General features: G+C 40.8%; 1 protein-coding gene across 9 annotated transcripts in view; it reads right to left on the bottom strand.

The window, feature by feature from the left end:
• Window positions 1-14,445, bottom strand: part of IRAG1 (inositol 1,4,5-triphosphate receptor associated 1) — a 250,917-nt gene that overhangs the window by 35,887 nt on the left and 200,585 nt on the right. For all 9 annotated transcript variants that reach the window (XM_071217846.1, XM_058305750.1, XM_058305744.2 and 6 more), the window contains 2 exons: window positions 6,953-7,076; window positions 1,294-1,324 (listed from right to left, as the gene is read on the bottom strand). In XM_071217846.1, the coding sequence (XP_071073947.1) occupies window positions 1,294-1,324; window positions 6,953-7,076 (155 nt within the window). The remainder of the gene's footprint in view (window positions 1-1,293; window positions 1,325-6,952; window positions 7,077-14,445) is intronic.

Raw genomic sequence — 14,445 nt, 5'->3', positions numbered from 1 at the left:
GCCCGTGCTATTTCTGCCATGCTGAGAGCTGTTTGTGTCAATATACATGTGAGAACAGGATTTGGCCATTAAAATGCAATGGCCCATCCTCACAAAAGCCAGCAAGGAGGGTTTGAGCTCACAGCCCCGTGTTGGGGATTCTCTGCCCTAACCCAGGCCTCGGTCCAATTAAATGTATTAATAATGGTCTATGCGTTATTCTCTACACCTGGGTTATCTCCTTTCTGGGAGTGTGAGATAAAGTCCTGAATTCAGTTGGCACACTTGGGTTCAAATCTCAGTTCTGCTCTCAGACCTCAGGTAAATTACTGAATCACTCAGTATTCTCTTTTGTTCTAACTCCTGCTCCACCTGCTTCTCAGAACTGATGAGGGAATTGGCTCAAAAGATGGTTGTATGAACGTGTTATAAACTGTATGTGCAATGTCTGTGCATGGTTATTTTTATTATCAGTGATAGGTATCTCATATTGGCTCTCCTTTCTGTTATCTGGTCCAGTGAGGCTCAGGAAAGGTATGTTCGTTTTCTTGTTCTCAGTGGCAAAGCATGTAGTGAGAACTATAACACCTGCCATCCTCCCAGCCTGGAGTGAAGAATCATCCATGTTTGTGCTTCCTTCCTTATGTCAACACCAAAACAACCATCTTGGAAACCAGCTAGTACTGGCATCAGATGACCTCACCATGGCATTTCTGATGTGTTCTTTTTCTCCATTTAGGCCTTCACCAGAAATAAACACAAATTCCTCTCAGCCCACTCACCATTCCCAATGATACAGCATCTCTCCAGAGACGAGGAGGCACCAAGGAGAGTCACAGGGGAATCAGGGGAAGGCTGGAGAGCTGACAGCACAGCCTCCTACCTTGGCTGAGCAGTTTCCTTATGTCTGAAGGCCTCAGAAGGAAGAGCTTCTTTCTTTAGACCCAAGTTTGAAACTTGAAATCTGATCGTCTTTTAATTTTGAAATAAATTTTGATTCAATTCTGCAGCCTCCCTGCTGGCTTTGTACATCTAAGCCGTACATTTAAAGAACATAAACAATCCTTGAAGGAACGTGGAATTTCCAACTACCTTCTCACCTTTGACCAACTTCATCAAAATCTTCCATTTTCTGGGGTGGCGGGGCGGGGATCTCAGAGGCTCGGTGGGGCTGGCCATGGATGTCCATGTTGCCCCCAAGTCACTTATACTCATTTTTATGTGAAAAAGGGCCAGAAGCTGGAGGTGGGAATGGTTTGAATAAGCTCAGACAAGCACGGGCACTAAATGTCATAAAGCACTTGAGTCACTTACCTCAACTTCCTTTTCAGTGAGTGGAGGGGCACTGTGAAAAAGAAAAAAAACACACAAACTTTATCCAACTTAGCCAATAAACCAAAAGGTGACTGAATTACCTAGGAGTGGAGTACACTGGGCTGGTGAGATGGAAAAGACACTGTGTATCCTTTGTATGTGCTCTGTAATCTGTCAACTACTTGCCCAGATGTTGACCCTCAGCGTGGTGGAAAATATGAGATCTGGCAGAGCTGTGCCAGTGCCCCTACTATTTTGGTGGCTTTGGACAAGTTATTTTAATGAAGTCCTGGATCACTCATCTCTAAAATGGGAGTAATAATATTGATACTACCTTACAGCAGTTAAAGACATACATATGAGTCATTTACATATGTATATATGAGGTATCTATAACTCAGTAGGCACTGACCTATAGAAATGCTAGCTATTATTACTGTTAACTCACAGGCTTGTTGTGAGGTCTTAACAAGGAAATACATGTAAGAAGTACTTTATAAACTGGAAAGCAGTTGGGAGCTGCCATTATGAGTTCTGGGGCTACTTGGTCTGCAAAGCCTGATTCATCTTTCTGTCTCCGGGTTGTGGCAAGGATGCATGTGGATCGGAGACTGTAAGCTGGAAAGGATGGCCAGAGTGCTTCTCAGTGGCCAGAAACTCCTCTGGTGGCTGGAAATCAGAGAGTAGCTCTGACACAGCTGGCATGAAAGTGGCATTCTGAGAGGTTCCTCGCATGCATTTCCCACAGCCAGGGCCTTTCCCACCATAAGCGATCTTTTATCTGCACACCCACTCTGTATTGCTGCTGCAGCCGCTCTTGCTGCTAACTAAAGCTGGCCCCTTTCTGAAACCCACACAATGTAAATAATGCACGGGCCCTTTCCTGTGCTGGGGTGGGGAGGGCTGGGAGATGTCCTTCCAGCATCACAGGACTTGGCAACAGAGCTTGCCATCGATAAGATTCTCAGGAAACACAGCTTCCTCCCTTTGACGAGTGTGGAGGGACCCCGAGAACAAAGGTAGGGGTCAGCCTTTTCTGCAAGGGGCTGGTTCTCACCCCTGACAAGAGACTGTGAGAGCCTTCCTGTCAGGATGAGGCAGCAAGGCCCCATGGCCATCAAGTTAGCAGAGGACAGAACATGGAATAAACAACTGCAGGGATGTTTGAAGGTGACAATTCTTGTCACAACCCCGCCCATCAGGCCCTTTCCTTTGTAGGATAACATAATCTTAACTGTCATATAGAGCATGCACTTACTGATTAGATGTTTTTCCAAAACTGGCTGTTTGCCTCCAACTCCTGGCTTTGTATTTAGATATTAGGAGAAATTTACATATTTTCATAAATTATTAACCAAACCTTTTTTCCTATTTTGATGACTCACATTGTGCTTTTTTGCTATAGAACACAAGTTGTTTTTAGTTTTATTTTGTTTTTAATGTAGAAACCCCTGAGGTCTCTGGGAGGTGTGATACAGGTGAAGACCAGCTCTTGACGCAGAGCTGAGCCTTGAAGACTGGCACAGGCAGGTGGAGGCAGAGCTGAACGCCTTCAGGAAGACAGAGGCCTAGAAGATTAGGGACAGAGACAACTCCAGATGAATTCAAACTCACTTTATAGGCTTCAGAATAAAACCAAAGCCTTCCATAAACTGGCCCCTGCCTAACACCTCCTCCTGCTCTTTAGCCACATTGGCCATTCTGTTCCTCAAACACTGCTTAACTCATCATGGCCCCAGGGCCTTTGCATTTATTGTTCTTTTTGTATTCTTTTGCTTTTTTTTTCTTTTTTAAGATTTGCACTCTCTGTCTGCTCTCTGCTCATCTTCTTAAGAGGCACTGGGAACTAAACCCAGGACCTCCCATGTGGGAGGGAGCACTCAGTTACTTGAGCTACCTCTGCTCCCTGCTTGTTGAATCTCTCACTGTGGTTCCTCACCATCTCTTCATTGCATCATCTCTCTGTGTCATCTTGTTGTAACAACTCGCAGTCTTGTGAGGCACTGGGAACCAATCCCGGAACCTCCCATGTGGTAGGTGGGTGCCCAACTGCTTGAGCCACATCCACTTCCTTCCTTTGCTTTTTTAATAAATAGATTTATTGAAATATAATTCATATACCTTGAAATTCACTTTTTACAATTTAGTGGTTTTTAATATATTCACAGAATTGTGCCGCCATCACAATTGTCAATTTTAGAAATTTCTGATCACCTCAAATAGAAACCCCATACCCATTGGCAGTCACTCCCCCATTTCCCTGCAACCTCCAGCCCTACTTGACCATGATTCTACTTTCTGCCTCTACAGAATTGCCTATTCTAGACATTTCATATACATGGAATCATGTGATATATGGTCTTTTGTGACTGACTTCTTTTGCTCACCCTGATGTCTTCAAGGTTCATCTGTGTTGCAGCATGTACCAGTACTTCATTCCTTCTTATGGATTAATAATATTTCATTGCATGGATATATCACATTTTCTTTAGCCATTCAGTTGATGGACATTTGGATTGTTTCTACTATTTTCCTATTATGAATAATGCTGCTATGATTTTTTTTTTTTTTTGAGGTACCAGGACTGGGGATTGAACCTGGGACCTTGTAAGTGGGAGGCTGGTGCCCAACCACTGAGCCACATCACCTCCCCTAATAATGTTGCTATGAACATTCATATACAAGTTTTAGGGTGGACATATGATTTAATTTCTCTTTGGTAGATACTTAGCACTGGAATTGCTGGGTCATGTGGCAACTCTGTGTTTAACTTCTTGAGGAACTGCCAAACAGTTTTCCAAAGAGGCTGCACAATTTTTACTGAGGATTCCAATTTCTCTATATCTTCATCAGTACTTGCTATTGACTTACTTTTTGATTGTACCAAATTAGTGGTTGTGAAGTAGTATTTCCTTCTGGTTTTGATTTGCATTTTCCTGATGACTAATGATGTTGAACATCTTTTCATGTGCTTATTGGCCAGTTTTACTGGAGAAATGTCTATGTAAATCCTTTGCCCATTAAAAAAAATTGCTTTTTAATATTGAATTGTGTGAGTACTTGATATATTCTGGATACAAGCCCTTTAGATGTATGATTTGCAAATATTTTCTCCCATTCTGTGTGTTGCCTTTTCACTTCCTTGATGGCATTGTTTGCAGCACAAAAGTTTTTAATTTTGCCAAAGTCCTATTCAATATTTTTTTCTTTGGTTGATTGTGCTTTTGGTCTCATATCTAAGAATGCTTAACTAACGGTCTCAAAAATTTACTCTTATGTTTTCTTCTAAGATCTTCATAGTTTTAGCTCTTAAATTTAGGTCTATGCTCCTTTTTGAGTTAATTTTTGTGGCTCATGTGAGGTAGGAGTCCAACTTCATTCTTTTGCATGTGGATATTCAGTTGTTCCAGCACCATTTGTTAAAAATGATTGTTCTTTCTGCTGGGAAATCTCTTCATCAAAATCCTTGCATGGACAGTTTCTTTCTGTCATTTGCATGTCTCGATCTCCTCAGAGAGGCTTTTCCTGACCTCCTACTCAATGTTGCACTCCCATCTCATTCTCGTAATATGCTTTTTTTTTTTTTAAATAGAATTGGTGAAATTCTTTTTTTTTAAAGATTTTATTTTATTTATTTAACTTCCCCCTCTCCCCCAGTTGTCTGTTCTCTGTGTCTATTTGCTGCGTCTTGTTTCTTTGTCCGCTTCTGTTGTCGTCAGCGGCAGGGGAAGTGTGGGCGGCGCCATTCCTGGGCAGGCTGCACTTTCTTTCGCGCTGGGCGGCTCTCCTTATGGGTGCACTCCTTGCGCGTAGGGCGACACCCCTGCGTGGGGCGGCACTCCTTGCGCGCATCAGCACTGCGCATGTGCCAGCTCCACACGGGTCAAGGAGGCCCGGGGCTTGAACCGCGGACCTCCCATGTGGTAGATGGATGCCCTAACCACAGGGCCAAGTCCGTTTCCCCGTAATATGCTTTATTTTGTGGTCTTCCTAGCAGCTTCAGTATCTAAACTCATTTATTTGGTGACTTGAATATTCTGGTTTCTGCCACCTAGAATGTAAATACCATGAACACAGGGACCATAATCTGTTTGTTCTTTACTCTAGTGTCTGGCACATAGTAGGCACTCAGTGAATATTTGTTGCTTAAATGCCTACTTGCTCCTATTGGTTTTTACTTCTGGACTATCTTACCCAGCGACATCAATCTTTGCACTATTGTTAACCAGCCATGCCTCTAATTTGGGTTTCATGCCTGGTTTTCTACTGAACCCATTCAGCTGGGTACCCCACTGATCTTCTTGATATGATACAATCCTAATTCACATAATCCACATAGGATATGAAACCAACTCCTTATTCAAATGAAAACTCAAGTGGAATCATCCTATGTCACTGTAGAGAAAGTATTTCTGAAACTTAAGCTTCCTGTTGTTGGAAGACAAGCCTTGCGTGACAGTATATCCATCTATCCCAAGCCCAAAAGGGCTCCTGGCCAAAGCAAGTGGCCAATTTCAAAACAGGCTCTATTGAGGCTAGAAGCAGGAAGGTTAATGTGGCCATAATGGTGGTTGGGGAAGTTGCTTTACCTCTCTGTTTCCTTATTAAAAGGACAAAGATAAAGAAAAACAAAATCTTCCTTATCTGCCTCACTGAGTTGTTACAAACACTAAAAGACATACCGCATGTAAACATGCTGTGTAACCTATAGCATTCTTGGGATGCTTCTCCTTGGGTTTCCTGCCTCTGGACACCCCCTCTCTGCCTTCCTTCAGGAGTACTGACCCAACCCATTCTCTCCTCCAGCTGTGCATGCAGCCTGATTCTGACTTGTTTCTAGCTCTTTTCTTAATGTACATCTAGTTTCTAGGTCCCTGTAAGTATTACTCTGACATTATGGATGATTATGGTGTGCAACTTGCACACATCAAACCCACTAGGCAAAACTTGTTCTCCTTTCGTATTTATCCTTGAAATGTAGGAGCTCTGTCGTGCCTGATGGTTTCTCTCACTAATAGCTAAGCCTCAGTGTGGACGGATCAACTTTGGGCCTGGACTGCAGGTACCTGCCCAATCCCTGGTGCTTATTATTCCCCTCTCTTCTCTGCTTTATACTCAAAACTGTTCACTTTTCATCTCAGGTATCAAGTCCCTGCTCACACATCATCTCATTTAACCTGTGCAGTACCCTACCACGGACAGAATGCTTATGACCCCTATTGTACAGGTGAGGATATGCAGGTCAGAAAGCAAGGTCACGTCCATTGTGGAAGAGGCCTGGCGGGGTTTCTAAACAGTCCTTTTTCATGTGGCCCCAAATGTTCTAAATCTCTATCTGTGCAGATATCAGACCTTCAATCCCCCTTATATAGGTAAATGGTACATCTGGGATTGAAACCCATGTCTCCTGGCCTAAAACCCACCCTCTCTGCTGCCGTGAGACTCTAATGACCCTTGTGTCCTTACTAGCTGTGCCTACCTACGAACCCCACTGGCTCTTTGAGAGGAAACCACCCAGCTTGGCCCTTCATTATTCTCTTTACTCTATAAGCATTAGTGCTGTCTAGACTACTGGCTTTCTGGGGTCAGAGACTAAGGCTGATGCTGCTTAGTGTCCCACCCAATACAGGCTCTTCTGCAGCCCACACCTTAACTTTACCTTCCAGGGAGAGACTTGTGGACCCGCAGTTTGCGCAGCAGTATGTCAGAAATATTGGGCATGACATCCAAGCCATTCTTTGCTTCTTCTTCCTCAATAGCTGGGGAGAGTTCAGAAGGGAGCCCTGGAAAAAAAAAAAAAAAGAGCTTATTTATAAAATGTCTGTTTAAAATCACAGTAACACTGTGGGCAACTATCTGCAGGGGGCAAGGAAGAGCTGTAACATTTATTAAAAACCTACTAATATGCCAGGGGCTTTATAATTATCATACTATATCCTCACAAAGACCCACTGAGCTACAACTTAATCATCCCATCTTAGAGATGAGTAAACCAAGGCTTGTAAACTCTAAGCAATTTGTCCAAGGTTACAGAACAAGTAAATGACACATCAAGACTTCAGATTAAAGTCTCTCTGGCTCCAAAGTCTGTTCTCTTCCCATTGCTCCCCACTGTATCAAGCAGGCTCTTGTGCCTGGATTTAGATGCTGACTTCTGGCAAGTGGAAGCCAGCTGGCTGACTGCTTGGCTATAAAGCTTGGGAAAGCCTCCTCTCTTTGACAAGCATCTCAGGAGACCTGTTGCCCAACTATTCTTTTTCAAATGAATTCAAAAGTTTCACCTTCTTGGAGTTACCTAGAAATCAGTATTTGGCTCATAGATAGGAATAGAAATAGGGATTTCCCAGGGTAAACCTAAGATCATTATATCTTCTACAGATCTCAGAAATACAGATGACTCCTAGTGAAGAGAGCCCATGACCAGCTTTTTGTTACCTCCTAAAACTATCCTGGGTATTGAGGATTGACTCATGTTCCCCACACAAAAGGCATGCTTAGGTTCAAACCCTGGTCCTGTGGGCATGAGTCATTTGTAAATAGGACCTTTGAAGACTATTGGTTAAGGTGTGCCCAAACTGAATGAGGGTGGCCTTAATCCAATATGACTGAAGTCCTTATAAGCAAGGAAATTGGACATGGAAGAAGCCACAGGGAGCAGCCAGATGAATGTCAACAAAACCCAAAAGAGAAAGGAGAAAATGCTGCCATGTGCATTGCCATGTGACAGAAAAGCCAAGGACCAAAGATGGTGGCAGCCAGCCCCAGAATACCATAATCTTTGGGGAAGAAAGCATCACCTTGCTGATGCCTCAAATTTTAGACTTCTAACCACAAAACTATGAACCAATAAATTTCAATTGTTTAAGCCAACCCATTGTATGGTATTTGCTTTAGCAGCTAGGAAACTAAAACAGTTTTGAGCCTCTTCGTGTCAACTTGGTACCCATACATATATCCTTAAACCATATTTCATCTCTAAGTAAAAACAAAAAGTCATACTTTTGCCTACCATAATTCAACTGTCCTATGTACAACTGGAAATGCACTAACCTTTTCCTCAGAAAAGGATGCAAGTCCTTGGGTAATATTCACTCTTAAACTTAATATCCTGCAACTTAAATACTATGACACAAAGTTAATACAACTCTTGTTATAAGGGATAAGATAGGGAAGAAAATTAAGATATTTGCCTTATGCATATATGCAAACATTCTCATAACAAAACAAGGAAGATATACTCATAGCCAGTATACTTCTGCAACTGGTCATGTGTAACTACTATTTATCACTACCTTCTTTCACTATCCATTCCCTTTACCCTCAGCAAGCATTTTTTTTTTTTTTAATTTTTAAGAGTGTTTTTATTTTATTTTATTTTATTTTATTGACTTTGTAATAATATTACATTAAAAATATATATGTGAGGTCCCATTCAGCAAGCATTTTAACTGGTCATGGTTCTTTGCCTGGTGGGGTGACACAAAACTTCATTCCTGAAGTTTCTGGGCCATTAGCAGTCTGACCTGAATTGGGCTGTGGTGGTTTTCCACTGACTTTAGTCACATGCTAGTACTAAGAGACTCCCTAGGGGATCTCTTGTCTTTCTGGCATACTCTTCTTTACCTCCATTGTGCTTTAGCAGCCCGATTTTCCCTTGATAATCAGGATCAATCACCCCAGCCAGTTCAGTAATTCCTTTCTTTGCCTGTTGATTCAGAGGCTTGAGGAGCTCAAGGTAGCCAGGTGGTAGTCTTAACTTACAGTTCAAAGGAAACATTGTTCTGTCTTCTAGTGGAAGCACTCCTTTTGGAACTAAGATCTTTGACCAGCAGAGCTTAAGGTTGTAGGGACAGGAAGCAATTTTTTTCTAGTGGGTCACTAGGGGTAATAGTGAATGGTGCCACTCCTATTTCTACCCACAATTCCTGGACAGGTGAATCATGGCTTTGGGAGAAATAGGACCATAGAGTGCACACTGATTTAGAACTATCATACTTTCTTACTCCACGAAACTCTGTTAAGGTATCAAATATGCTGTCATCCAGAGTCTTACCTCTTATAAGCATTTGAGGAGCATTATCCAATGATGATATTTTTCATATCTGTATTGCCAATTCATGCTAGGAACTATCAGTGTCATCTTGATCATTGGAAATAGAATTATTAGTGCCTTTTAATCTAACCAGATTAGAGAACCAATTCCCAAAACCTCAGAAGCAACACAGATATCTCATCTTTACGATTCTCTTTCCTAAGAACCACTCCTGGTACCAAAAATGGTTTTAGTCTCCCAGTTGCTAAAACAAATATCTTACAATGAGTTGGCTTAAATGATGAGAACTTAATTAGCTCACAGTTTTGCAGACAGTAGTTCAAAATTGAGGCAGCAGCAAGGTGATGCTTTTTCCCCCAAAACTGTGACGTTCTGGGGCTGGCTGCCACCATTCTTGGTCCTTGGCTTTTCTGTCACATGGCAACACATATGGCAGCAGTTTCCTCTTTCTCTTCCAGGTCCTGATGATATCCAGCTTCTGGCTACTCTCTGTGGCTTTTCCTTCCATGACCAATTTCCTTTGCTTATAAGGACTTCAGCCATTTTTCAGTATGGCCCACTCTCATTCAATTTGTGTATACCTTAACTAATAACATCTTCAAGGTACTATTTACAAATGAGTTCATGCCCACAGGACCAGGGATTAGGACCTGAACATGCCTTTTGTGGGGGCTGTGAGTCAATCCCTACAGTCTTCCCTCTGGACTCCCAAAAGATCTGTTCTTCCCAAGTGCAAAATACATCAATTACATTACAACATCTCAAAAGCCTTAAGCCATTTTAGAACAATACTAAGTACAAAATCTAAAAAAAAAAAAAAAATCAGTTGTGTGTATGGTCCATCCTAGGGCAAAATTTCTCTGATGGACCTGTGAAACCTAGAAAATGAGTTATCTGTTTTCAATATACAATTGTGGGATAGGCATAGGATAGACATTCCCATTTTAGAAGGGAGAAATTAGATTAGAAGAAAAAGAGGGATCATAGGTCCTAAACAAGTCCAAAACCCAGCAGGGCAAACTCTATTTGATTTCAATATCTCAGAGTCACCTGTGGTTTGATTCTTTGTCCTCTAGGCCTGATGGACTGGCACTTGCACAGCAGCCTTGCTCTCCCTCTTCAAGAGCAGGGGCAGACCTGACCTTTTCACACACAAGTGGGCCTACTCTCTTAGCCCAAGGAGAGCTCTTCAGTCTAAACCTCAGCTTCTGTAGTTCTGCCCTTGAAATCATTTATCCTTTAATTTGTCCATTCTCTGTTTCTTTCACTCCAGGTTGGTTGTGGTTCTGCCCATGAAAATTTTTCAAAAACCTGGTTGGCTTTGTGTGCAGTTCAAGCAGGTCCAAACCACTAGAACAGAATTTTCTATAGATTCTTCCTGTATAACTGCATTTCCAATCCTGACTTCTAATGAAATGGTTGACTGGATCCATGGTCACCCTACCCTCTATCAAAGTGCTGTTGAGTTAAACCCCCACATGGAGCCTTGTCCTCTGGGGACTTACTTCCCAAAAGCTTGGGGGTCCCTGATACAGTTAATTCTGACTCTAGTCTCAGAGCACCACATCTGAACAGGCTGAGACTTTTCAAAATCATTTGTTTCTGATTTATTTGTGCTTAAGAGTTCAGTTCTCAACCTATCTCTTTCCTCTTGCATTTTACTATAAGCTGCAAGGAGAACCCAGGCTGTACCTTTCACACACAACTTGGAAATCACCCCAGCTAAGTATCTAAGTTCATCACATACAGGTCCTACTTTCAATCCAATATTATAAAGCAGCTTTTCCAAGTTTTCTACTACTTTATAACAAGGATTGCCTTTTCTTCAATGTCCAATAATACAGTCATTATTTCCTTCTCAGTTCTTATTGGAAGTACCTGTAACGTCTATATTTCTACCAACAAATCTGTAAGCAATCTAGACTTTTTCTATCAAGCACCACACAATTCTTCCAGCTTTTAGCCATTACCCAATTCCAAACCCATTTCCATATTTTTAGGTATTTGTCATAGCAGCACCTCACTTTCTGTACTAAAATCTGTATTACTTAGGGTTCTCCAGAGAAACAGAACCAGCCAGACATATATTGCCAAGTGAGACTATGAAGAAAGAGGAGGCAGTATAGCTTGATTCAAGGTAAGAAATGTTTAAATATTTTGAGCTTTTCAATAAAGCTGGTGTTCTTGAGGCTGGAGGGCCATCTGTCAGAGACATAGCAGTCAGGGCTCCTCCTCTGGATTTAAGAGTAGACTAAATGCTCTCTTAATTACCTGCCAGCTCTTGGGTTCTGTGTCTGGCGTTTATTGCTGTCTGACGTTTCCTTGTGACAGTCGGACAACTTTGTGGTAACTCTGGCCTTACTCTTGCTTTATCCCCACCGTAACCACCAGAGAGCTAATTAAGCAATGCGCTCCTGAGAAATCTACATAATTGATTGAAACATACAAGTTCTAATAAATCAAGTGAAAGCCATATCAGGACGTTTGTCAAAACAAGTCCCCTTGGTTGAGAAAAAAATATGTAAAATGTACTTTTAGCCCTGTTAAAATAACTGCCTGAAGAACAGTCCCAGAAGCACCCTATTCCTGGATACAATTAAGTAACAATAAATCAATAGTGCATTTTAAAACCAACTAAAAATATACCAGCAACTCTCAAACACAGAAAAGGGTAATAATTTTAAAAAATAATGGCCAGAGAAAAGCAGATATTACTAGGGATAAATGTAGAGCTCCCATGCTTGATAACTTTTTCTTTTTCCTCCAAAGAATTGGTACTGAGAAGAATAGGTGAGAGGAAAAATTCTGACAGAGAATATACCTCACAAGGGGAGCTGAATTGAGGGAGTGAGTAGGCAGCCTGAGGAGGAGAATCAGAAAGTCTCTCTAGAGAAGTGTTTCCATTCCACCATAACAACTCCAAAAATAAACAAAATTTCCTATGCTGCCATTTTGCTTTCCGTACCGAGGCAGAAGTGGGGAAAGAAAAGGTAGAATGATTGAACAGTGTTCTCTCACAGCTGATTAACTCAAAGCACACGAAAGGATTTACCAGAAAGGAAAACTAAAGAGAAAATAAATAAGTCCCTTTCATGGAGTAAGTGGCAAAAGACATATGGAAAGCCCCAATTGAAGTCCCTTCCACCCCTTCCGAAAAATAGAGTAGTGGCCACACTCTGGAATTTGTCTATCCTCTCTGAGAGTGGCTGCTGGGAAGAGTTGGATCAAGTTTGGAAAGGACACGTGGGACAGGTCGTCCCTGCACTTCTACCTGAATTAGTGAAACAATCCAAAACCTACCACCACCCACTCAAAGGAATAAGACATACCCCAATTTGGCATAATAAACCCAAGTTTTGAACAATGAACAAAATTATTTTAAAAAGAGCAGAAACCAATTCCACAAATACTACTACCCACAGCTACATCTGAACTTCCTCATTTCCCTAGTACCCAACCAAAAGCAAAGCAGACCAACATGAAATATCCAATTCTCAGCTAAAGCTCTGAAGTCAGGACAAAGAGATTTCAGATAAGATAAGAAAGAGTAAGTGAAAATTTATCTGCACAAAATATATCCGGGCAGAGTGAAGCTCCAGGCAGAAATTTCCTGAGCAAAAAGAAATAAAATGAAAACAAATGGAATGGCAACTATGCAAAAATAATATAACCGAAAGAGGAAGGAAAGAAGGAGGAAGGTAAAAAGGAAGGAAGGAAGGAAACATACAGAAGACAGATGTCAGGATGGAGACATAGCTACAAGAAATACATAAAAAATGCAAAAACATGTATCACAAGTGCTTTGATTCTAAGAGAAAATGAAATCTGAGAAAATGAAAATAAGTAATCAAAGATAAGATCACACAGAGATGGAAGAGGATTGCAATGTAAGGAAAGAAATTGAAGATCAAAATAACAAATAGCAAGAAATTGGAAAATAACTAACCAATATATTTTAATATGAGAGAATAAAACAGACTCTTCTACAAACTGAATTTCTAAAGAGGAGCAGATTGAGATGGTCATAGGGAATACAAAGACGGAAAAGAAAGATTAAAATATTTAGAGGAAGAATAATGGACTTGGAGTTGAGACAGTGATGAGCTATCTATGGATCATGTTGTCTCTGTAGTAGCAAATGAAACAAAGTCATCATATTCAAAGATATAATAGAAGAAAATTTATCCTCAAATGAAGGAAAAACCTGAAATTGCAGATTGAAAGAGTATACTATGTTTTTAAAAAAGAAGAAAGAAATGAAATGAAATGAAAAAAGGAGGATGCAGAAATGATTCTCTAGCTACCCTCATAGAAAAATGTCAGCCACCTCTGGGGCAGGGGTGGGGGGTTGTGAGGGATGCTGGAAATCTGTTCTTCTCAGACTTTTCTACAACATTGGATACAGTGGAGGAATAGCTACAAAGTTCTGAGGGAAAGAGTGACTTCAGAATTTTATAACCATCCAAGCTGTCCTTCAAGAATAAAGACAATATTTTCAAACATGCTAGAATTCAGGTAACAGAACATTTCTGATTTCTTCTAGATAAAATATCATAAAAAATAAAGTCTAGCAAACAAGACATAATAAAATTAGAAATAGTGAGCCATGACAAAGGGGGACTAGAGGTGAGCACTAAATTCTAAGGCTAAACAGCTGTGCAAGCTATGGTTACAGAATGCAATGTAGTTGTTATAACCGTAACAGTAAAAAAGAATAATCTAACATTTGTGTAGGTTGATATGAAAAGGTAGAAAGAAATATGCAGGAGGGAAGAAATGTTGCCATTCTCATCTTTTCCTACAGAAAGTCAATATCTAAAATTATGAGTGCATTTCATAATATACTTCTTATACTTTTAGAAATGAGTATATCTCTTTGGAAGGAAACCATTACCAAAATTAAGCAATTCCTGTGGTTTCACTTTACTTTAATTCAAGTTCAATTAAATTGTAGTTTTAACAAAAATTTCAATAGTGTGTATAACATAATCTCCCTCTTTCCTCCCTCCTCCTTTCTGTATTTGGGGAGAGGGGATATTTGGTATAAGCATTCTTTGCTTTCTTCTTTGCTCTTTTCACTATTGGTTGAATTTTTTATA

Source organism: Dasypus novemcinctus, chromosome 10 (assembly GCF_030445035.2).
Source record: "Dasypus novemcinctus isolate mDasNov1 chromosome 10, mDasNov1.1.hap2, whole genome shotgun sequence".
Taxonomy (NCBI): domain Eukaryota; kingdom Metazoa; phylum Chordata; class Mammalia; order Cingulata; family Dasypodidae; genus Dasypus; species Dasypus novemcinctus.
This window is presented reverse-complemented; position numbering and strand designations above follow the sequence as displayed.